General features: G+C 37.6%; 1 protein-coding gene and 1 long non-coding RNA gene across 2 annotated transcripts in view; one reads left to right on the top strand and one right to left on the bottom strand.

Annotated features, from left to right (window-relative positions):
* Positions 1-25,234, bottom strand: part of LOC103044887 (glutamate receptor ionotropic, kainate 2) — a 61,670-nt gene that overhangs the window by 14,877 nt on the left and 21,559 nt on the right. Inside the window, exons 2-10 of the mRNA XM_007238167.4 lie at positions 21,334-21,501; positions 20,463-20,720; positions 18,018-18,199; positions 16,962-17,015; positions 12,817-12,990; positions 4,526-4,669; positions 2,561-2,668; positions 606-719; positions 235-441 (exon numbers count right to left, since the gene is read on the bottom strand). Of these exons, the coding sequence (XP_007238229.1) occupies positions 235-441; positions 606-719; positions 2,561-2,668; positions 4,526-4,669; positions 12,817-12,990; positions 16,962-17,015; positions 18,018-18,199; positions 20,463-20,720; positions 21,334-21,501 (1,409 nt within the window). The remainder of the gene's footprint in view (positions 1-234; positions 442-605; positions 720-2,560; positions 2,669-4,525; positions 4,670-12,816; positions 12,991-16,961; positions 17,016-18,017; positions 18,200-20,462; positions 20,721-21,333; positions 21,502-25,234) is intronic.
* Positions 22,790-23,478, top strand: LOC125799135 (uncharacterized). Its single transcript, XR_007437960.1, has 2 exons — positions 22,790-22,920; positions 23,364-23,478. It is a non-coding gene; the product is annotated as an uncharacterized LOC125799135 (long non-coding RNA).

The following is a 25,234-nucleotide window of genomic DNA, read 5'->3' as shown; positions in this document are numbered from 1 at the left end:
AAAGCCCATGACTCAGCACTGCATTTCATCCAGCAGGCTCAAAACTGCCTTCTTTTCCTGCACGCTCACTACAGAGCAGTAACAACACAACATAACTGTGCACATAACTTACACATGCTGAACTCATGTACAAATCTGTTTTAAATTTACAGTAAACAGACACGGTTGAGTGGGCTTTCTCCCCTGTTCATTTATATAAATACCAACTCATATAAAACTGATATGAAGACTCACGTGGTCCATAAGTTCTCGGACCATTCCGTTCCACTGGCCTGTGCTTTCCTCCAGCGCCCCATACTTTCCATCCTCCACCAGCTGGATCTCGTAGCGGAATCCCAGGATGGAAGCCAGCTCTCGCAGCAAATCCACACAGTAGCCCTCAAAACGGTCATTTCCACACAGAGGCTTATCAGACTTCTTAAACATCACATAGGGTTCCTCCTGCAGACACGGCAGAGAATACAGTACAATAACAGAGACACAGCGGAGGAATGACGATTCAGGGTTCAATCACAATAGTTCTCTGTGTGAAATACTGATCACTACATGTACAGTATTTGTTTGATTATGTGTGTTTGTGTGTTTGTGTGTGTGTGTGTGTTTACCAGAATAGTGGCAACCCTTAGTGATTTGTTGGACAAGGAGTTTGTAACATTGGTCATTTTACTCTTGTGATGCTCTGTCATATTTAGGCCATTCACAGGTTCCCATGTGCCGATCTAGAGATGCAGATAATGAGAAACATGTTTGAAACTTGTAGATGCAATACATCTAAAGTATGTGAACCCTTTGGGATTACTTGGATTTCTGCATAACACAGTCTGCTTAAACTAATACCACACAAAAAATTCTATGTTTGCATGAATTTATTGAACACAACATGTTAACATTCACAGTGTTTGGGGTATGTAAACCCCTAGGCTAATGACTTTTCTAAGAGCTAATTGGAGCCAGTATGTGATGAGATTTGATTAACTTAAAATGATCAATGAGGTGAGGAAGAATCCTAGAGTGTCAGCTGAAGACTTACAGAAATATCATGCTAACATTTTTGTTGACAAATCTACAAGAAGGAAAACATTAAACAAGAATGAGAGGACACCACAGAAGAAAAGACTGCTGTCCAAAAAAAACATTGCTGCACATTTGAAGTTTGCAGCACCTGGATGTTCTACAGTGGTACTGGCTAAATGTACTGTGAACAGATGAAACCAAAATTAAGTTGTTTGGAAGGAACACACAATGCTATGTGTAGAGAAAAAAGGCACAGCACACCATCATCAAAACCTCATCCCAACTGTGAAACATGGTGGAGGGGCATCATGGTTTGGGGCTGCTTTGCTGCCTCAGGGTCTGGACGGATTGTCGTCATCAACAGAAAAATTATTTCCCAAATTAACCAATACATTTGGCAGGAAAACTTAAGACCATCTGTCCTCCAGCTGAAGCTCAACAGAGGATGGATCATGCAACAGGACAGCGACCCAAAACATAGAATTAAATCAACAACCGAATGGATTCAACAGAAGAAAATACGCCTGACCTCAATTGAGATGCTGTGGCATCATGACCCCAAGAGAGCGATTCACATTAGATATAACAAGAATATTGCTGAACTAAAACAGTTTTGTGAAAATAAATGATCCAAAATTCCTCCTGACTGTTCTGCAGGTCTGATCTGCAACTACGTTTGGTTGAGATTTTTGCTGCCAAAGGAGGATCAACCAGTATTTAAATCCAAAGGTTCAGATACTTTTCCCCCTCACTGTGAATGTTAACATGTTGTGTTTAATAAAACCATGCAAACATAGTTTTTGGGTGCTATTAGTATAAGCAGACTGTGTTTGTCAATTGTTGTGACTTAATGACCAATTTAAGCAGAAATCCAAGAAATCCCAAAGGGTTCACATACTGTACACACATAAACAAACATAAATACACTAGTGATGGAGCCACATTATTTCAGAGAGCACAGTTTCACTATATCACAGCTGAGTGCTATTAGGCATGTTACCAATTGGTTTGTGTTTATCTGCTCCTGAGAATCATATTCTATTAGCAATACTTCTTTATAGGGACTTAACATTTATTGCACATTTGTGTCAGCAATTAGTGCAAATTAAAATTGCTGAATGTATTCAGTGCTGCAGTGGTGGCTCAGCGATTAGAGCATTGGGCAATCGACAACCAGGTTGTGGGCTTGATAGCAACTACTGTTGCACCCTTGAGCACTCACTGCTCCTCGGGCACAGCAATGGCTGCCCACCGCTCTGGGAATGTGTGCCCACTGTTTCACTGTGTGTCTTCTAAATATACACACTAGTTCACTGCACGGATGGGTTCCATCTGTGCCCAGCAAAAGTATTGTGTATACAGTATGGTCTTCTTATTAGTCTTTATTAGAAATGGTGTCCACACACATTTGAGCATATAGTGTATACAGATGGGAAAGTGAATAACATATAGTGAGCATTTTACAATGTTCACATAACTCTGATTAAAGTAAAAAAAAACTAAATCTAATTTCTATGATATGGGCACTTAAAAAACACATACACACCTTTTCTAGTCCATCTTCCTTCAGACTTATTACGTCTAGATCAAACTCTGTTCTTAAGCCATTTGTTTTGTTGAAGAGAACTCGTCCAGTCAGCCCATCCCAGGAAGCCTTTGAAAAACATCATGTAAAAACAGTATAACACATTTCCAAACACAAAATTACATTTATGAACAAACATTATATGTGCATCGCTTTATCTCTTTCTGTGATAATGAGAAGGGTGATCAAAAAAACACACGCTGCTGGCATCTAGACACAGTGCTGCACTACAAAGATGCTGCCGGCTCCATTGTTCAAGAAGCTGACAGTGTCTGAAGTCTGACTTCAAAGCTTTCAGAATGTCAAGCCGAGAAAGGGAGAGAGAGAGAGAGAGGGAGAGAGAGAGAGAGAGGGAGAGAGAATAAAATACAAGAGAATAAAGGTAGAGGAAAAAAGAGACTGCAAAAAGTGTCATTTTCACAAATTACCTACAAAGACAGTGCCTGAAGATAAGTAGAGGCACAAAAGGTACAACAAAGAAAGAAGAGATAAATGTTTGTTGCATATGAATATGACCCAGTATATCTGTCACATATATATATATATACACAAATATGTCAATAGGTTGTCAGAGAGTGAAATCCAAACATCAAATGTCTCTCCGAGGCCTTCAGAACAGATGTTTGAGATGCACATAAGTCTGAAAAGGGATTTAAAATAATTAATCAGCCAGTCTGCCATCAAGACTACTGTTACACAACTGTTAAGATGGTCAGGACAGGTTAAACCTAAGAACAGAAAGAAGTCACAGCTGGCAGCTTATGTTAAAGTGCATGCATCAGTGGAAGATAGGGGTGTAAACATACACTCTGATTCATAATTCGATTTGATTCACAATATTTCAAACAGATGGAAATTAAGAAATTATTTATTTTTCTGATGTGTAGACAATTGGGGTGTAACGATGCATTTGTTTTGTTTTATTTCTTAACTGTGTAAACCTTACACAAATGCTCCACGTAAAAAATACTGACTATTTATTGCTAAGTATTATAAGTAGTTTTAAGCTTAAACTACTGTGATGTTTAATTCATTTTTAAGAGTTACAGAGTGACAGTTTTATTGTATAAGATGTCTAAGCTGAACAATGGTGAACAGTAATGAAATAAATGTAAATACACTTCTTTTATGATATTTTCAATGTATAAACGTTGTAAAGTTTGTATTCATGTTTTCTTTATTCTGGATAAGGATTATTACATTATTATTTATGAGTCCAAATAAATTAATTTTTATTATTATATTTGGTTGTGTGTTGTGTTTACTTTCCAATTTTTATTATGTTTATTAGTTTACAGGGTGGAACAAACTGAGAAGAAGCATAAATGTTCTCAAATTATTTGATATCATTATTTCATGATCAAATCTAGAGACATTTATTTTATTATACTTATTTTTTAAAAAATTAGTACTTAATTTTAACCTTTGTACAACTTTACACAGTTTTCTTTGATCTTGGGTTTTTTTTTCATGTCTACAAGGCTGCCTGATTGATTTTGAATCATTATTTTAAGAGGTTAAATAAATTAAATACATTTCTTAATAGAAAAAAAAATTCCAAGTTATTATTCCAAGTACTTCCTAGTTCATTCATCATAAAAGTTAACAGATCACAAAGAACACAAGTACCAGATTAAAAATATGTCAACAAGTAAAGAAAAAGTCAATATCCCTGTATGACAGTGGTAATATTAATGCTAATGTTATGGTAATACATTTTTTTGGTTAGAAATAGATTTTAGAAATAGATTTTAACTCTGTTTTGTGAGGTAAATTTAAGAGTAAATTTCCCAGACATTCACCATTACTGTAAACAATTCTAATGCTGAGGTTCTACAATATCGCACTCTTCATTCAAACATTAACCATTTCATCAGGCAGAAATGGTTCTTTCTGAAACAATACAGTGTCAGCATTTCTGTTTACCTCTTTGATAAGGCTCATGAACCTCCCTCCGAAGCGCCAGGGTTTATGTCGGTTACACTGCAGAGAGCTAACAGTGATCTGCTGGGACTGCTGCACTGCCACTGCTACAACGTGCACTGCATCGAACATCAGTGCTGCATCTGTCTGTGAACACACATCACACACATGAAGCAGTGGAGCAGAACAAAACATCCACTTACAGATGATGAAACATATACCCACATACACACCCGCGTTATCAACAGATACACAACTCATATTAACACAGAGAGAGAGAGAGAGGAAACAGGGATTCCCAATTATCATCATGCCACCCTGCACACATACAGTCTTCAGTCAGAGGGCACTGCATCTCTAATTACACACACACACACACACACACACACACACACACACAAATGGAATATCTGCCAATGATTAAAGAAATCTAACATCTAATTGTAAAACAAATTAAGAAGAGCAGTGAATAGTTTAGATTAGGGATTAAGAGAGGCTAAAGGAGCATGCAGGATACATGGTGAAGATTAACAGCATGCCTGTCTGCTCCATAAATAGCTAGAGCAAGGACTATTCATTTTGAAGACTGCTGGGGGTGCCCACTAATGCAAATTAAGACTTGTTAGCATTTCTCACTTCAGTGGGAATGTTTATCTTCATGGCATGAATTAAGAAGCCATACTGCACAACTTCAGTTCTTTGTCTGTTTGTGTAAAACTCATCTTTCTTTTTCTCTGTCTTTAAACTGTTTAAACTCTTACAAAATAAATAGTAAAATAATACAGTAATAAAATTTGTGCCATGTGCTAATAGTGATTACATCAGGAGGCTGTATGTGTACTGTAAATGTTGCTTAAAGAGTTTGTCTATTTACAACTGTTTACAACTGTATGTTAATGTTTCAAAACATACCATTCCCTAGTTTTAGCATTCTTTTATTTAAAAAAAAGTTACTAGTTATTTGAAGATATTAATATTATGATGGGACATAAATGCAACAATCATGTCCTTAGTTGCCTACTCATTCTGCTGTACATTTTCGCTCTGATGTTATAAGGAGTGTTTCAGAGCAAACTGTAAATGATTGTCTGTTCAGCCCAAAACATTTTTACATAAAATAGATATTTCATGTTTTACCAGGTTTCAGTTAATATACTATATTTTACTATAAGATACTACTTAAGACTACTGTATGATGAAGAGCTTCCGCCATATTTGAGCCACAGAACAGCTGAATGCATTTGGAGGAGAATTTCAATTATGTCAACTAACAGACACCCATGAGGACAAGGTACTTTTAAGGGAAAGGTAGGCTACAGGCAAATGATCATAAACTAATTTCAAGCTGAACTGCTACTACTGGGACTAATTTTAACTTTTGGTTATTTTTGTACAGTTGGCAGACATCCCAAGTTGCAAAAGTTGATTTCAGGGAGGTTAGCCCTCTCTGTTTTCTCTCTCTCCTTCCCACACGCGATTAGAGAAAAAAAGTCTGTGGCCTGTGTGCGCGTTTGGGGCACTCGTTCTGAATTCCGGGAGATTATATGTGACTCGCGGGCATCAGGGAGCCACTACCGAAATGCGGGAGACTCCCGCAGCTTCAGGGAGACAGGATGGTTTGTCTGATTTGGTACTGGGTTACAGTTTTAGTAACTGTTCTGGGTTTTATCTGTCCTCTATTTTGACATTTAGAGACTTTTTCTTGTGATGTAATCTATCTCTCTCACTTGCTTACTATCAAAGTCACACAGACACAGACACAGTCACTCAGTGGCACAAAGAGCCTGACAGAATTTAAATAAGGAACAGGATGATGAAGACTGTTTGCTTCAATCACTGGACACACTGGACCAATTTGTGTGTGTATGTGTGTGGTAAGAATACCGTATACTATACTAAGTATATTGTATGTTTTGCACTATAAGGCGCACTTAAAATACTTTAATTTTCCCAAAAATCGTCAGTGCAGCTCCTCATCTGTGGCTAAATTGTACCAAAGTGGTCTCATTGGTTAGTGCTACGTTTGTGCTGGTTTGTGCAGCAAAAATTAGTGTTTGTGCTGTTATTGTTATTGATTTATTAGGAAAAAAATATTGAATAGGTGTGAAGCTGGCCCCTCATATAATCAGAAGTGGAATAAAAATATTTCCATTAGTTAGTGCTACGTTTGTGCTGGTTTGTGCTATTAGAATAAATGTTTGTGCAAGTTTAGTTATTAGAGTTATTAGATAAAAAAATATATATTTAATGGGTGGCATTACCCAATATTTATTTACACACATCACCCAGCCCCCCTCATTTATCAGTGTGGTTAGTGCTCACAAAAAAGGCACTCAGCCCGGTTAAAAGGCATTAACAGGGCAGTCTGTTAAATATATGCTTTCATAAGTGCAGCAGCAATTTTTACCACGGTAAATAAGTTTTTACCATGAACAGTCATGTCACCTGAAGACATTCATCTGTGCTTTATTAGATGTGTAAATAAATATTGTTTTTCCTGTAGCTGAATAATCAAAATACAAACAAACCAGCACAAACACAGCACTAACCAATGAGACCACTTTGGCGCGATTTGGCCACAAATGAGGGGCTCTGTTACATAACAGGTAAGAAAATTAAATGTTTAATATCTCAAAAACGATAACAGCACAAACGTTAATTTTTGCTGCAAAAAACAGCACAAACGTAGCACTAACCAATGGAAATATTTTTATTTCCATATGAGGGGCCAGCTTCACTGAGGTCTCTATGCACCCTCTCTTTTACCATTCAGAGGTGAGTATTATCGGCCTGTAGCCTGCTGCTAACCCCAGGTAGCAGTAATGAAGCAAAATAAGCATTATCTGCTAACCGCACTAAGCACTACTTCTTTTGCCGTTCAGAAGTAAGTATTATTGGTCTGTAGTCTGTGTGTTTAATGTGTTAAAACAAGCTACGTGGAACTAACCGCTAGCTAATATCGCCGTGGGTTACCGGAACCCTCAGGGTTTCTCAATGTAGTGCTGCTGGGTGGTATTATCTAGCACTAAGCGCTGCTAATTCCGGCTAGTGCTAGTGGTTACATGCTGCTGCTGCTCTGGAAGTACTTGTCTGACTTCAAAAGAATGTTTCTTTAAGAATTGCAGTTTTGTTTACTTAGCTTACCCCTGACCACTGCCCAGCGGTGAAATAGGAAAATATGGCAGCACCCCTGTTCCTTACTTGTGTCACTTTATGCATCTTATAATCCAGTGCGCCTTATGTATGAAAATAAACCAAAAAATAGACGTTTATTGATAGTGCGCCTTATAATCCGATGCACCTTATAGTGCAGAAAATACAGTAATTGGGGGGCAAGTCTTTAGAGAGTTTAGAGCACCTAGGTTTCAATAAAGGTACTGAAATTTGAAACCACCTATTGATAACACCATATTTATTTTCTGAAAATAGGGGTGTCCTGCAACTTTTGACACTGTATATGTATAAAAATATGTTTTTGTACATATGTATCAATAGTAATTTTCCCAATTTCTTTTTTCCCAATTTCTATCATTTAGAGTTTTAAAATAACAAAAATCACCCTGTTGCCGAGCATCACATCGTTTTTTGATGCTTTCTTGTTTGTGGCATGTACAGTTCATTACACACATTTCAAAAGCATAAGTATTTTTTTTAAACATTAACGATAAACATTTTTTCTCTCTTTGCTCTTTGTCTATCTCTTTTTCCTCTTTTTTATCTCTCTCTCTCTCTCGCTCTCTCTCTCTCCTGCAGTTGCTCCTAGACAGCAATAAATCACAGGACACTGACGAATGGGTTGAAATCGCCGTGGCAACCCTAATCCCACCATAGCCCTCCCACCACAGCAGCGTAGCTCCACTATGTCAGCTCCCGTTTCCACGGTAACTCTGCCTCTCCGGTAGCAACCGCTGTAGAGATGATTGGTCAGGGCTGAAGGAGTAAGAGAGGGGGTGCCAGGCTGCATGGGGGCCATGATTGTGCCAGACCACTGCCAGTGTATCTGAGTAGATCAGGCCTGGATCATGTGTGTCTGTATGTGTGTGGGGGGGTGGGGGGGGGTTGCTTTAAGTATGTATGGGACATATGCATAATCCCATATGAGAGAGAGAGAGAGAGAGAGAGAGAGGGATAGAGAAAGAGATGTTCAGCCATCATCAAAGCGGATGCTGTATTATTCACTCCCCAGTAGGAGGACTATATATCCAGATCCATCTTACTCTCAGTTTCTCACTTTCTCATCCCTCTTTTAGCACAGGATAAACACAGCTGAAGCTGACATGGATAACAGGCTTTGTCTTGCCTTTTGCCTTTTGGCTTTGCATCTTGGACATGCTGGTGAATCGTCATTATTTTATCCATGCAACCACTGCCTTTAAGATGCTCAAGTTAATATGGTGGTATCATTATTTAGCTCAAATGTGGATCTTTAATATCTCAGGAGACATATTTGTGATTCTCACTTAGGTTTCATTCACAGATCAACTTGGTCACTCGGTCACTTGGTTTCTTGCTTAGCAGACATAGCATTATATAAAAATGAGACATAAGATACTTCTGTTAAAGGAATCAAAACTAAGAACCTAGTTTTAGACACATTTGACGTCTGGGGAGATCTACAGTTGCAAGAAAAATATGTGAGCCCTTTAAGATTACTTGAATTTCTGCATAACTTGGTCATTACATGTGTTCTGAACAATAGACAAACACAGTCTGCTTAAACTAATAACACACAAAATATATGTTTGGTTTTTTGACACAACATGTTAACATTCACAGTGAGGGGGGAAGTATATGAACCCTCAGGCTAATGACTTTTCTAAGAGCTAACTGGAGCCAGTATGTGATGAGATTGGATGTGTTGGTTAAAGCTGCCCTGCTCTATAAAAAAACACACACCAATTTGAGCTTACTGTTACTTAAGGAGCATTGCTTGAGGTGTATCATGCCTCACACAAAAGAGTTCTCAGAAGACCTATGTTCAAGAATCGTTGACTTCCATGAAGCTGGAAAGTGTTACAAAAGTATCTCTAAAAGCCTTGTTGTTCTTGTGTCCACGGTAAGACAGATGGTCTACAAATGGAAAAAGTTCAGCGCTACTGCTACTCTCTTTAGATGTGCTCTTCATGTAAAGATGACTGCAAGTGCACAGTGCAGAATGATCAATGAGGTGGGGAAGAATCCTAGAGTGTCAGATAAAGACTTACAGAAATCTCTGACACATGCTAACATTTTTGTTGACAAATCTACAATAAGAAAAACATGAAACAAGAATGGAGTTCATGGAACCACAGAGGAAGCAACTGCTGTCCAAAAAAACATTGCTGCCATTTGAAGTTTGCAAAAGAGCACTTGAATGTTTCACAGCAGTACTGGCTAAATATACTGTGAACAGATGAAACCAAAATTAAGTTGATTGGAAGGAACACACAACACTATGTGTGGAGAAAAAAGGCACAGCACACCATCATCAAAACCTCATCCCAACTGTGAAATATGGTGGAGGAGGCATCATGGTTTGGGGCTGCTTTGCTGTCGGATTGCTGTCATCAATGGAAGAATTAATTCACAAGTTTACCAAGACATTTTGCAGGAAAACGTAAGACCATCTGTTCACCAGCTGAAGCTCAACAGAGGATGGATGATGCAACAGGACAACGACCCAAAACATAGAAGTTAATCAACAACCGAATGGATTCAACAGAAGAAAATATGCCTGACCTCAACCCAATTGAGATGCTGTGGCATCATGACCCCAAGAGAGCGAATCACACCAGATATCCCAAGAATATTGCTGAACTAAAACAGTTTAGTGAAGAGGAATGATGATCCAAAATTCCTCCTGACTGTTGTGCAGGTCTGATCTGCAACTACAGGAAACGTTTGGTTGAGGTTTTTGCTGCCAAGTATTTAAATCCAAATGTTTATATACTTTTTCCACCCTGCACTGTGAATGTTAAAATGCTGTGTGGTATTAGTTTAAGCAGACTGGGTTTGTCTATTGTTGTGACTTAGATGAAGATTAGAACACCTTTAATGACCAATTTATGCAAAAATCCAAGCAATTCCAAGCAGCCCCAACTGCTCAGCAACCACTGCCATTGAGATCTATAACAAATCTTAAGAGGAGACATGTGAGATTACTGAGCTCTGTATTTTAGGAAGCATGTTTCAGCAGCAGAAGATTTATTAAGTCTCCTTCGTCTTCCCATCTGACCTCACTGTTGTCAAGGAGCAACGGTTGAGATCGTCTTTCTGATTTTTCTTTCCTATTGGTTAGTCTAGTATGCTTCACAATGTAACATATATGCTACAAACTACATTACAAAGCTCAGCTTTCAGCGAAAGCCTTGCATATTTCAGCAAGACAATGCTAAACCACATACTGCAACCATCGCAACAGCATGCCATCACAAAATAAGAGTCCAGGTACTGAACAGACCCGCCTGTAGTGTAGAGGGCACCAATCAAAAAAACATTTGTCTCATCATGAAACAAGATATCTGCCAAATGAGAGCCAGGACTGTTGATCTGGTAGAATCCTGCATAAGACAGAAACGGTAGACATTCCTTTCCTAAAAACTCCAGCAACTTGTCAGTCTAGCAGTCTGCCTGCTCCGGACTCTAAACTTATCACTAAGAACTCCACTTCACAGCGTGCACCCACACTGGACTTCCCTCACTCCACATATCATGTGACACTCCAGCTCTCCGAACTACTGATTGTTTCCTCCTGTTCTCCCCTGTATATATACCCCTCAGTTTGCTCCCTTAGTGCTGAGTATTAAATCTAGTTTTTCTAGCTCTTCTACACTGTGTTCTATGGTTTATGCCATTTTGTTACCAACCCTTATTTTGTATCTACATTCATTGTCTTTTGCCTTGCCCTTTCTATTGATTGCCGACCGTTTTGTATTTTTGACTCTTTTGCTTTCTCCCTTGTGTTGCTGGATTTATCGTGTATGATCCTGGTTTGCATGACTACTCTCTCTGGTATGTTATATACACTGGCTGCCATATGTTATTGACCCTGCCTGTCCCTCACAATTTTTGTAAGTCTAATTCTGAGCCTGACCTGTGTGACACAACTACTCTGCTCACTTTCTCAGTTCCAGACTGTTGTTAAAATGTATACATGTATAGTGTGTTACTGTACATAAAGGTCTGTTTTACATATTCAGCTTTAAAAAAAACTTGGCAGTTAAAGTAATCAGTAGATTTCTCTTTCACTTACACACAGAGCAAGCATAAAACTATAATTTTATCTCCTTGTTTCTACACCCAGCACCTATTTTTCATAATTTCTGTCTTTACTTCCACATGGTAAACCAGATGACAGTGAGTGAACATATTGTTTAAGAACTCCAGCAGCACTGCTGCATCTGATCCACTCGTACCACACTAACACCTCACACACCACTACCATGCCACCTTATCACTGCATTGCTGAGATTGCTCTTTATGAGATTACATGTCTACACTGTTGGACTAATTATCTCTTTTTTATCTCTTATCTTATCTTTATAAGTGAGAGTGTAGAATCTGAAGTGTTCTGAAACTGCTGCAGTAGAAACGGTTGGTGGAAGAGACAGTACCTAAGAATATCTAAGCAATTACAGTCTTCTAGTGGAAGAGCACACAGAGAATTTTTAATTCTTTCTGTCTCAAATGTGCTTTACTGGGACTGGCTTGTGAAAAAAATAATGAATTACAAAATAAAGACCTTTGGCCTGGCCCACCACCTTGCTCTAGAGGCTGCATGTTAAAAGGTACCCCAAAAAGCCCTTTATTTATATTCAATTCTCTCTCTATTTACCCATCTGTCTCTCTGTGTGCCCCTCACCCTCCTTCTCTTACTGTCTTACCTGACAGGCCCTCGTGGTTTTGGCAGGGTGCCTCTTTTTTAGGGCATGAGAGAGTGGAAGGCAGTGAGGATAAACGGTCATTACCACTAGCACCATGTGCGAGTTTGGCTCCAAGATCAGCTGCCTGTAGAGGCATGATGTTGTGTGTGTGAGCACAGCCAAATAGTGCATTAATAAGCTGATGAGTCTGTTATGGATGAGACTATGTGTGTGTGCATGTGTGTGTGTGAGAGTGTTCATACTGTGTCAACAAATGGTTCTCCATTGCTTGATCCCTACTTACTGTAAGTAAGCTATTTAGTTACAGTCAGGCATATCTTATGCCCCATGTTATACAAACCACAGTGCAGCACATTTTTAATAAAGCCTTATACAAGCTGTTATATAAAGAAGCACCACTCTTATATCATATTTATGTTCTCGACTGCTCACCGTCATAAATCCGTCCAAAAGTCCTGAGTCTGGCTTGGGAGGGGCCTGCAGTCTCTCCATGGACCACTTCTCAACGATAGAGGACACTTGAGGACTCTCTGTGTTCAGAATCCGAAAGCCGGTCATGTTCACTCCGCTGTAGCGATACGGCTCCATGTCCAATGCAAACAGGTCCTGAAATAACACAGAATTGTTACACCATTACTTTGTGCCATTTTAAAGGTTATGTTGGGTAAATTAAGGGGGATCGGGACATAAGGTGAAATGGGACCATTTTAGACATTTTTTCGGAGCCCAAGCTGTGAAACCACAAAATCAAATGTTCATCAAAATGAAAATTCTCATTATTACAGAAACTGTGAGTTTCTTTTTAGTCTATAACTGTAACTGTAACTCAATCAGATTGAAATGGTGTTCAGTGTTATTTGACATAGTTAAATATTTCAGTGTTGAAATAAACAATCATCATTTTGCATTTGCATTCTGCTGGTACTCAGTTAGGTTAAACAGATAAAACCTAATGCTAACTCACCATCAGTGTGCAGTCTTCCTAAGTTATATCTTAAGTCTTATATTCCTAAGTCTTCCCACTCTTCCTAAGTTATATCTTAAATGATGATTGTTTGCTTGGCTACAGTGTTGTAGGCCATAAGAGCAAATTGGCATTTACTGTTTTGTAAATGTAATGCAGTGACACTGTGCTGGATTCTATTTCCTGTGCAGTGGGGAAACTTTATTATGTTTTTTATTATTAAGAACCAAAAGCACAACCTAACCTTCCCTGAATAAGCAATTGTTACTCATTTTGAGTTTCTAATTGTCACCAGGTCCAGAACAAGGTGAGACACGTGTTGACTAGAAAACACAGGTTTATTGTTAACATAGATCCCAAAGGAATTGGTGTACACAGTACAACTAGTAAACAACAGGGCAGCAATAAATAGCAACATACCAGAACACAGTGAGCCAGAAACAGGGTCGGTACACGTGTAACCATTTAGGGGTGAAGGTATAAGGCAAGAGAGTAGTCAAATAGGAAAGCAAGGTCAGTAACTAAAGATCAACAGGAGAACTAGAGGGCTAGGCAATAGAGTAAACTAAGAGCACAAAACGGTCGCTAACAAGAAGGCAAGAAAGCAAGGAAAACGCATTGGAACAGAGCTAGAAAACTAGATAATACTCTGCGAGGAGCAAAGGAAACAGAGGGCTATTTATACAGGTGAATAAAGGTGTGGGAAATAAACAATCAGAATGTGGGCGAGGCTGAATGCTGCAGTATCACATGTTCAGCTGAGTCATTGTAGTCCATGGGCTGAAAATGCTGGGAAACAGAGTCTGTAGTGGAACAGTTGTCCTGAATGGGCAGACTGACAGCATCAGGACTGACACTAATCTTCTAAAATTCATTTTGAACTCTTTTCAATGCTAGTTTAACAATTCAATAAGTTAAAAAGAAGCTGCTAAGGTGTTAAAAGTCCAATAAATGTGCAATAAGGGCTTGATTTACCCTTCAGTTGGTACACAAAGTATGCTTTTCAGTTTACAGAAGTTTATTTGCCACCAACTGGCATGTGAAAACCGAATGGCATCACAGTAGCCTCAAAGTGAAGGTATTACATAATCACAAACAGAATCCATCACATACCATTACCTACACTGTAAACAATTCCTGTATTTTTACAGTATATAGTATAGATTTTGAATTTACTGCTTTACTGAAACACTAAACATGGGACAATAAACATACATCTACCACATGCAGAAGCTCCCTAAATTTTACCTAATAATAGACTGTACAAAATAACATATAACATTTTCTTGATGCATCTGAAGCAACCATTTGCTGTCTTAGTTTGGGTAGAGTGTGCTGCATATTTTGAGTAAATACTACCTAAATTGAATAGATAAGACTAATTTACAGTAAATGTAATCTTTCTCCACAATGAATTACTGTAACTTACAGTGTATATAATGGAGCAATGTGCCCCACAAAGCTAAAACAGCAGAAGCAAACCTAAGACCACACTGGCTTAATTACTACAATACAACTAAAGTGGAAAATGGAGTAAATCTGTTTGCAAAATGCAAATGTCAAGTAGTCAATATAGTTATTTACATATATACTCTAAAAACTCCACAATTACTGGAAATTCTGTTTCCTCTCCAAGGTGTGAAATATGCAACTGCTTTAATGTGTCACAACACTGTAGAGAGCACAAGGGGATGTTTAACATAAAACGATTGTGTGAAAAGTGGGTGCAATTGTGCACGTGTACTCATGTAGCCTGGCAGCACGAGATAAGCTCGCATGATTGCTAAATTTTCTTTCAAGGTCATTTTTCACAAAGGGAAACAGTAAGCCTTGAGCATCTGCTCCACACACACATACATACAATTGGAGAAACAAACAAAAAAAAGTGTGGAGAGATCCCCATGAGACTCATCTATGAATAACTTGTCATCTAATCAGTAAAACCTGACAACAATACTATTCCTAATAATGCTATTTCTGCTGCCTCCAGTCTCACGATGTTATTTGAATATTGCCTGTATTATGGATTATGTATGGCATGTTTATAACTTTAATGTTTAACTAACATGAAAATATATACTCACTAGATGAGTGCAGAACCTTTTTTCATTTAAACAAAAGAACCATAAGCTGTAATATGATGACAATGAATTGTATAGTTGAGATGGCTGTTACTTCAAATATGAGATGTTTTTTTTATGTGCAGCAAATACAGATAATCATATAGCCTTCTTAATCCAGTGTTATTTTTCATTATACTACAGTTAGTTCCGACCCTGCAATGTGATTGGCTGAGAGGTGTTCTGTGAGTGACATTATTAGCCGCAATGCACTGTACCGAAGCGAAGCTCTTCATGTATTACTCCACATACAGGTAACCTAGCAACAATGCAGAGCTTACAAACCAAATACAAAACAAATGCGATGTCATTATACACCACTGGGGTGCGCTGGATCCCACAGGCACAGTGAAAAAAACGCCATGTCTCCAATAGGCGGTGCAGACAAAGACGTGGTCCCACAAATAAATAAGCCCAGTGATTAAAAAAAATATATGCATTATTACACACATATCAGCCACCAATATCAGATGAAGAGTGTTTTTTACTAAAATAAAATCTTAAGTGTATATATTTTCAAATGAGCGCTAGACTTTAATCTACACAGATTTCTCTCCTGAAAACCGTTTATTTGGGTGAGTAAAGCGCTTCCTATTATTCATATTATATATTTGACTGAAATGACCGATAATGCAGAGCTTACAGCGCAGCTACAAGCAGAGCAGTAATGGAACTATTTTAACACGCTGAGTGTTTATAACCAAACAGATTATATTTTCTTGTCCTCTTTAACTCAACATCTTTTAATGAACAGCAAAAATGGAACTGTGGTATAATCACAATAACACAGTCTGGGTTCGTGCTATAACGTGTCATATTGGCACTGCTGTGCTGCTCTACGGCACTCGGCCTATAACACGTTATAGCACTCCCTCTCGTGTATTGTTGTTTAATTGTTTTGTTCTAATATGTGTGGAGAAGTGTGCAGGATGTTGAGAATATGTACAGATATTTTGGTTTTAGTCTTTACTAAATGTTTTCATTTAAACTTAATTGTCAAAAAGGTGAAAGTATTTAAAGAATGGTTTTCAGTTTCGCTAAGCCTGTACACACAGCAGTAACTGTTATTAGACTTTTAAAATCCTCTATATACAACTGTGGTATGGACAGCAGTCTGCACAAGAGAAAGCTAGATATTCAAATAAGGCAGGGGCAAGAATAAAGAAATTACCATTTATGATAACAGAGTCAAACACAAATGCAAATCTTCTAAACCCCTGATTTGGATATAAGTTATGATTAAAAGTAACTGCACCTTTAAATCAAATTATTACGGTACCAGTACAATGCCCATACCATAAGCCAAACAATGCCACAAGTGCATCTAAATTATGAAAAACTATTTAATGAGGGAGCAACATGTCAACTCTGCAAATTCCAAGCTGTGCTGTGTTTACCAAAGGAATGTAACAGAAACAGAAGGATAATATGACTGAATTCAAATGTATTGCCAAATACAAGTTTGTTTGTGTGTGTGTGTGTGTGTGTCTTACCAGCGTTGTGAAGATGTAGTGATAATACTCTGTCATCATGCCCATAGAGAGTGCCTACAGAAAACAGTACACATAAAACAATTCATAAATTCACTCTGCCTGAAAGCATCCTAATTACAAAAGCCTAACTCTGGATTATTATACAGTACATTGTGTGAAAAGGATCATGCTGCGGCAAAATTGAAAATAACTCCTCCAAGCGTGAGTTTTATGGCTGACAAAAGGGTTTTGTTTCCCTCACCACAGGGCATGTTCTTATTAATATGACTGTATTTAATCCCATCATCTCTAATTTCTCCACATCATGCCTTATGGGCAAGTTGTCTGATTTAATTACATGCGCTCATAATGATTGAGAGCTAATAGATTAAATAAATATGAATGTGAATGTGTTCTAGGAAATAATTAGAGGACCCTGCAATGTACTTTACCAGTAAAGTCAGAGTCATTTTTTATAGGTTATGCTTCAGAATGCAAAAGTACTTGATCATAAAAAATTGGATTGAACCCCGAACTTTCACACTTAAATCACAGTCTGTGCGGAATCTTTTTTGTTTGTTTTGCAAAGCCTTTTCAGCAGCTTTTTTCTGGCTTTTTATCATAAGAAGAAATGCCTGCTTTACTGGATGTGGACAGATTTGCCTACACAATGTTAAGCACAGAAATCAACAGAACATTTGCAGAAACTTAAAGTAGAAATATTTCTACTGTAAAAGACCATAATATGCTCCAAATATAAACAAAAACAACAAGATAACAGGATTAAAGAGTATGGGAAAAATACAGGGGGAGTCTAAAGTCTAGAAACAAAATATGGCAGATTGAAGATGCCGACCATGTTCTAGATATAGATAGATAGACCCCCTCACCCACTACTATCTGGTACTCTGATATCTCATTTTCCCTGTCATTTCATTTCCTTCTCGTTTTTCTGTCCTGCACTTCTGACTCACTCTACATTGAGATTCTGTTATTGTAACTCTAGGAAACAATAAGAGTGAGTAAGTGAAAGAGAGAAAAGAGAAAAAGGAAAAAAAGAAGAAAATCCAACAGCACCTGCTTAAGTATCCAGGCAGCCATTTCATGACTGCAATCGAAAATGACGTGGAACTCTTTCGATTTTTTCATATCTTTAAGCAGTGGTTTGGCATCCTTAGTTTCTGCAGGCAACTGGCGTATCTTCAGACGGATATTGTATCTGGAAGGAGCCTTGATCAGCTCCTGTAGACGAATCAGCCCTAAAGAGAGAGAGAGAGAAAGAGAGAGAAATCTTACATGTATACTAGGAACACTTATAATTTCACATTATCAGAAGTTGTGTTTTAATTGTGTTTCAACTGTGCTTCAACTTTGCTCTGTGCAAGAATTGTTATTTTTGGCTCCTTTGCTTACTACCAGTGTAACTCACTATTACTCCACTTAAGTAAACAAAATTATACTTTGAGCTCCCCTTATGATACACAATTTACAAGCTGAAAGATCAGGGCATGGTTTCCCAAAAGGTTCCTAGCGCTAAGATGATTCTTAGATGATCGAGCGAGCTTCTCACTGAGCACACTCTCTCTTTCCTTGTTAAGATTATTAATGCTAAGATGCTTTTGGGAAACTGTAAGAAGTATGTGGACCAGACAGAGACTGTGCTCACACAACAATTTTAGAGTCTTTATAAGAAGGTCACCCAGTGACGTGGCACCACTCCTGCCAACAAATCCTGCCAGCTGACAGGTCTGTTTGTGTGTGAATTTAGTGGATTATCTTAACTTGTCTTATTTTTGTGCTACATGTCTTTTCGTTTCTTCCATTCTAAATTTGCCTAGCTGTTTAATATGATTTAAATGTAAATGAACCTGCAATTCTTTGACCTTTACAAGTGAGAAGCTTGCGGTTAAAAGTTTGAGTGAGTAATTTTAATAAACAGTGCTGAACCAACAAATGTAGTCAAAGTACAAGCACAGGTAAGTACCAGAGACATGGGATAACGGGTAGACAAAAAGGGTCAGAAACCAGAGCAAAAATACCAAGGACAACTAGCAAAAAGGGCAAGACAAAACCAGAAACAAAAGCCAAAAATAGCAGAGAAATACACTATCAAAAAAATAATGCTCGGCATACAGCTAAACAACATGGCCAATACTTTTTGAAAAGCAGCTAAAAGGAATCAAAACACAGGGGAGGCTGATCTGCCAAGCTGGTGCTGATTGGTTGGTTGAGACACATGACTGAGAAGTGCATTCTGGGCATTGGAGTTTGTAAAAGGTGGAAAAGTCTGAAGAGGAATTGGAAGGCATGACAGTGTCAGCCAATTGCAGGACATTTAAATAAAGATATGGAAAACTACAGTGGATGCACAGTAATCAGAACCACAGAGGTGTGTAAATATAAAGAGAATGTTTCTAGATTGTAAGAATAGTATATTAACAGCAGTATATTAACAGCAGTAGTATTCTGTTTCCTGAGCCCAATACAATTTGTGTTTCACTTGGAGAAAAGATCAAAACATTGCTTCATTCACTGAAAGCTTACACAAGCTGTATCAGATCAATATTTTGCTGTATTTCTACATCGCTGCAGGAAAAACACAGCAATGCATGAGCATTCAGAGCAGCCATTGCAATTACATTACAGAGGAAGTACAGATGACTAAAATTATTCTACTATACTTTTTATCATCTCTCTCTCTTATTTTCTTTTATTAAAGAAAGAAAATCTACAAAAAAACGACATATTAGAAATGAATGGCACCATGAATGGCATTCCCTTAAAATACATACAATACTGTGAACTGTCAGCATGACCTGCTTCAGAAAACTCATTGTATTTAGTATTATAAATCAATTTAATTGATAAGTCCAGTTAAACACTTTAGGTTTAAAAATAATAAAAAAAAACATTTCTGAACGTAAACATCTTAAAAAGCATTGTCTAATAAGAACTACATTGTCAAATGCTGTAAGTGACAGTGACTTGACATGTTTAGATACACAAAACTTGCCAACAGTCAACTAAAATGTAATAAATGAAATAATATATAATAAAAATTAAGACAAATGTTTTATTATTTTTTTATTTATTTTCCATTATTGCCCCCAGTAGGGCTAGGCCATATAATGTTAACACATTTACGGCTGTTGCGATAAACTCTGAGTATACAATAAATATCAAACATTAATCCCAATAACCCCATATTTATTATTCAGTTATTAACCCTAATGTAGACATAGTTGTAAATGATTTGAGAGTCAAACAGGGTTAAATGTTGAAGACTATGAAACGGATATTAATTATGACAGTAGTGTCATTGGAAGGTTTTTACAGGTTTAAGGGGTTAAAACAAACCTCATTTAGACTATTTGTCCAGAAACTCTTGTTTACATTCATCATGACCTCAATAGTCTAATCCTGTCTCATCACCCAGGCTTAATAATAAGTGGTTATATTTCACAATTAAACCATGTATTCATAGCATATTCAATACTTGCCTCATTTATCAATGCTACTTACCTGTGCTGTCATCATACACCACAGTGACGGAGTCCCACCTGAAGAAGTGAACGAGGTCCAGGATTGCTCGGCTGAGAGAGGAGAAGTCAGGGTATAGGCTGACATAATATGAGTCTCGGTTATCTGAGACCTGGTGCTTCCACCTGGTCTGGATGTGTGGCACACCCAAGGCATTGGAGATGGACTGGACCGCATTGGCTGAGGAGCTGTGGGAGGGACCAAATATGGCTGCTACACCTAAAGAGAGCTGCTCACAAGCTGCAGATTAAAGGAAAAAACTGCCGGTCATTAAAATAAATCATAAGTGCTGTAAAGGTCCATGACCTTGTGTCTGATTTTTTGTAATACACAGAAGCCCTTGAATATATCCATTGTTATATACTGCACACAATTATTTTAAACCGGCTGTTGATATTTTTTTTTTTAAGAATTATGTACTAATTCTGCAACTGATTGCCCTGTATCGTGCCTAGACTGAAACGCTCATTAATATTGGTAAAGCTGTAAGCTTACTTTTTATTAAGGAAATAAAATGGAAAATGAATGGCATGTTTTGAAGCATTAACTGTGTATATGTGAAAGTTTATTTGTAAAAAGGCCGATTCATAGTTAATTCCATGCACTGTTATCTGTGCCTGATGTTCTGTGAATAACAAAAACAGACTCAGAGGTCACAGTTTGGCCTTTGTGCACTTTCATCATGTGATGTTCCAGGGCCAAAAAAAGGAAAATTCAAAAACAACTTTGCTTCCAAAGCCTTAAGGCAATTTTAAGAGCATGCATGAGGTCATATATTTAAATACACTCCAAGAGCAAATCAGCTCTGTGGTTTTACATGCAAATGAGCTCCGCAGACAAAACACTCCCTCACCTTTCCTCGAGGCCTCGAAGCTGTCAAAGACGTTGATCCTCTGGATGTCGTAGGTGAGCGTGGTGTTGGGCAACAATGTTCTGTTTCTGTTGATGGTGTTTAGTGCAAATTTGAAGGCTAGCTCCTCTGCTCCGGATGGGCCACTCTCAATGGACTCAAATATCCCTCCTGTGAAAAAGAAATATTAATACATCTCTTCAAGCTAAACTTACACTGAATCTGGGGAGAAAATAAATAAAAACATATATGGAGCATGTTTAGGTTTGAATTACAGAGTTACAGTATAGGGACACACAGGAAGGGACTGTGTTAAAGAGATGGTAAATAGAGGTTACATGAATCCGTGTATCATTCGTTCATTTGATATTCAATTGAGAATCAAAATCGGAAAATTAAAAAACCAATTCGTTTTTTCGTTTTTCGTTTTTGAATATAATACCAAAAAACGAATAACGGCTTGTATTTTGTATTTTTATTTGGTTATCCAAACAAAAATTGGAAATTTAAAAAACGGACCAGGAGCCGAATTTGATTTTGATTTTGAACTTGACCCATTTGTGTGCCCCGGAAGTTACTGATTTGTTTATTCTTGGTGGGTTTCTGTTGCGCGGGAGTTCACTGCAGTGTTATCTACACAGTCTGTATTGCTGTAGGCTTTGGATGGAGTTGAGGATGGAGAGTTTTATCTTGTTCAGAGGAACTAAACGCGTTGCAGTGAAAGAAGACGATATGACAACAGAAAAAATCGGCAGGATCTGCAACGTGCACGAAATCTCTTCATGCGTCTTACCACCTTCAAAAAGATCTTTAATTAGGCCAGAATGTGGTTCCAGTCCGGCCATGCTGCCTACAGCAATACAGACTGTGTAGATAACACTGCAGTGAACTCCCGCGCAACAGAAACCCACCAAGAATAAACAAATCAGTAACTTCCGGGGCACACAAATGGGTCAAGTTCAAAATCAAAATCAAATTCGGCTCCTGGTCCGTTTTTTTAATTTCCAATTTTTGTTTGGATAACCAAATAAAAATACAAAATACAAGCCGTTATTCGTTTTTTGGTATTATATTCAAAAACGAAAAAACGAAAAAACGAATTGGTTTTTTAATTTTCCGATTTTGATTCTCAATTGAATATCAAATGAACGAATGATACACGGATTTACATGATTACATTATTATCAAAACATCATTTCTGGCATCCTGGCAGAAGCATTAGTCAAATCATTTTAGTGATCTGAACCTGAGATGTACACAATTTTAGATGTCAGTTATGATATTCTTTTTTTGACATGTACTCCAGCATAGGCTTGTCCCGATCCGATATTTGGATCGGATCGGCCGCCGATATTTGCAAAAAATGCGTATCGGTCTAGGATCGGCAGGCACGAGAAAATGCCGATCCAGACTCCCGATCCAGTTTTTTGGATCCGGGTTTTCCAGCGCACCCATTTAGATAATCCATTCCAGTTTTGCTGTGTTTTCGCCAGTGAGAGTAAAATCCAGTCCGGTGAATTTCACCAGCTCAGCGTTCCAGCGCTCAGATTTAAATACATGGCGGACGGAGCCTGGAGTTTCTCTACAAATGTAAGTAATTTTCTCCTGTATTTCCACTCACCGCTGCGTGTGTTTATCAGACTAGTATATTTTAGACTGTTTTAAGTTGTTTTCCAGTGTTGTTTTCGCCTGTACTTTATTTAATGTAAGACCTGACCGTGTGAAGCTACCGTTAGCGTATCACGCTAATTTACCAGGTAAGCTAACACGGATCTAGCCGAGCTACAGAGTACCAAACATGGCTGCAGCGCTGAAGAAACCCCGATAGGAAACAAAGATAACCCGGCCGTCCAGTATAAAACGTTTAACTGTTCTAAGTAACTGTTACGTATAACTGAGTGATTTAATGTGTAAATAGTTTAATTGTTGGAGGGAATAACTGTAGAGTAACCTGTAACTCAGTGATTTCATGAGTAAATAGTGGAATTATGCGCTCCTAGCTCTGTTACTAATTCAGATTATTTTGTTCACAGGGATGAACGCGGGCCAGGAAAGATGAACTCTGGTCAGACCGGCTGGAGGCAGCGATAGCTCCCTTTATGAAGAGTTTCTTTGAATTTAATAAAGTTTTCTCTCTCTTAACATTAATATTTTTGCTTGTTGTGTTTTTAGTGTCATTATGCTTATTGTAGTATCTCATCTCAACTAGTGGGTATGGGTAAATTTCACAATTATTTGCAAAAGAAGAAGTTTATGAAACATGTTATGTTTCTTATTTATGCAACTAAAAGGTAAAACTGTGTGAAACGTAGCTTAGTTTGATAATTTAGCTTTGATGGCTTATACAAAATATTTATTATATTATGGTTACATTACTAACACAGGAGCTGGCTGACACCTGAGCATATTGAAATGCTCATCTTTGTAAAAAAGTAATCTCCCCATCATATTTTCTACTCAGGTTGTGTGTTTTGCTATTTTAATACAATTTTCAATATTATTTGCACTTATGGCTTTTTAAGCATTGGTTTACTGATGGCATTTCTGTTTGTTATTTATTATTTTGTCTATTGTGAGTTTATTAATTGCTAAATAAACAGGTCAGTTTCTCCTTACCAACCATTGTGTATTATTCAAACACACCTTATTCAGCTGGCTATTTGTTATCAAGAGTAAAATGCTTTTCAACATGAGTTTGACAACAAAGTAAGTTGGTTAAATAACTTTAAACTTTAATACATATCGGTATCGGATCGAAAGTGCAAATAAATATCGGTATCGGATCGGAAGTTCAAAAAGCTGGATCGGGACATCCCTACTCCAGCATATGTTACTGTTCCAGTTCTACATTCATAAATATTCAGTAATTTGAGAAATTATACTATACAAATCATCAGATTTGACACTTTTTTGAAACACACAGATGCCAATACGCCTTTATGGTAAATGACACTGGTAACATCTTACAATATGACATTAGTGATCTTTTTTTTTTTAACTAATGTCTCAATACATTATTATTTACAGCATTCTTAAGCATTTAAATTTAGTAATGTTAATGTCTTAATGTCAATATTTAGGTAAACCATTACTTAACCATTTAACGATGTGTGTTAATGTTACTGTACTGTTATTGTGACTTTTACTGTAAAGTGTTACACAAATTTTCAAACTGAACCACAGATTCATGATTAGACCCTCACTTAGACCCATTTTGGGTTCAGCCATTACTGTCCTGCTGAACAGAGATGATGTTCTCTTACATGTGGGGAGAATAAAAAACAGCATTATAATTGTTAAATAATTATTGCTTTATTGTTCCTTTTTTTTGGAATGTGTTGCAGACCCGAAATGCAGGAATAGACCAGACAAATATTTGTCTGCAATTAAAGTAAACTTAATTAAATTACATTTTATTTGTATAGTGCATTTTACAACAAATGTTTACAGGGATACGGATCCAAGCCTCTTAAGAATTAGCACGAAAATAACAATGGTAACAGAGGCAAGAAAAAAGTCCCTCACATTGAGAAGAACCCATCCCAACTAACAAAATAACATAATGAAAACCAATGGACTGAGAAAAACAGAAAAGCAATGGCTAATAAGACAGCAGGTTATGAATTATTCAGGATGTGAGTAAATTAGTGTAAAATTGAACACTAACCGTGTTGATTTAACACTGGTAATTTTACTGTGTGCTCCCTCTAAAGTCAGAAAGTGTAATAACCACAGACACACAAAAGAACACGCTCTACACAGCATTTGTAGGCAAGCTGAGAGACACTAGGGCAACACAAAATTACACAGATTTTACACATTAGTTTCAAATAATATATCATGTAGCAATTATTGTTAGTGCTGTCCTGCCTGCTTTACTAAGTGCAGTTGGCAGGGTGGAGTC

Source organism: Astyanax mexicanus, chromosome 2 (genome assembly GCF_023375975.1).
Source record: "Astyanax mexicanus isolate ESR-SI-001 chromosome 2, AstMex3_surface, whole genome shotgun sequence".
NCBI lineage: Eukaryota > Metazoa > Chordata > Actinopteri > Characiformes > Acestrorhamphidae > Astyanax > Astyanax mexicanus.
This window is presented reverse-complemented; position numbering and strand designations above follow the sequence as displayed.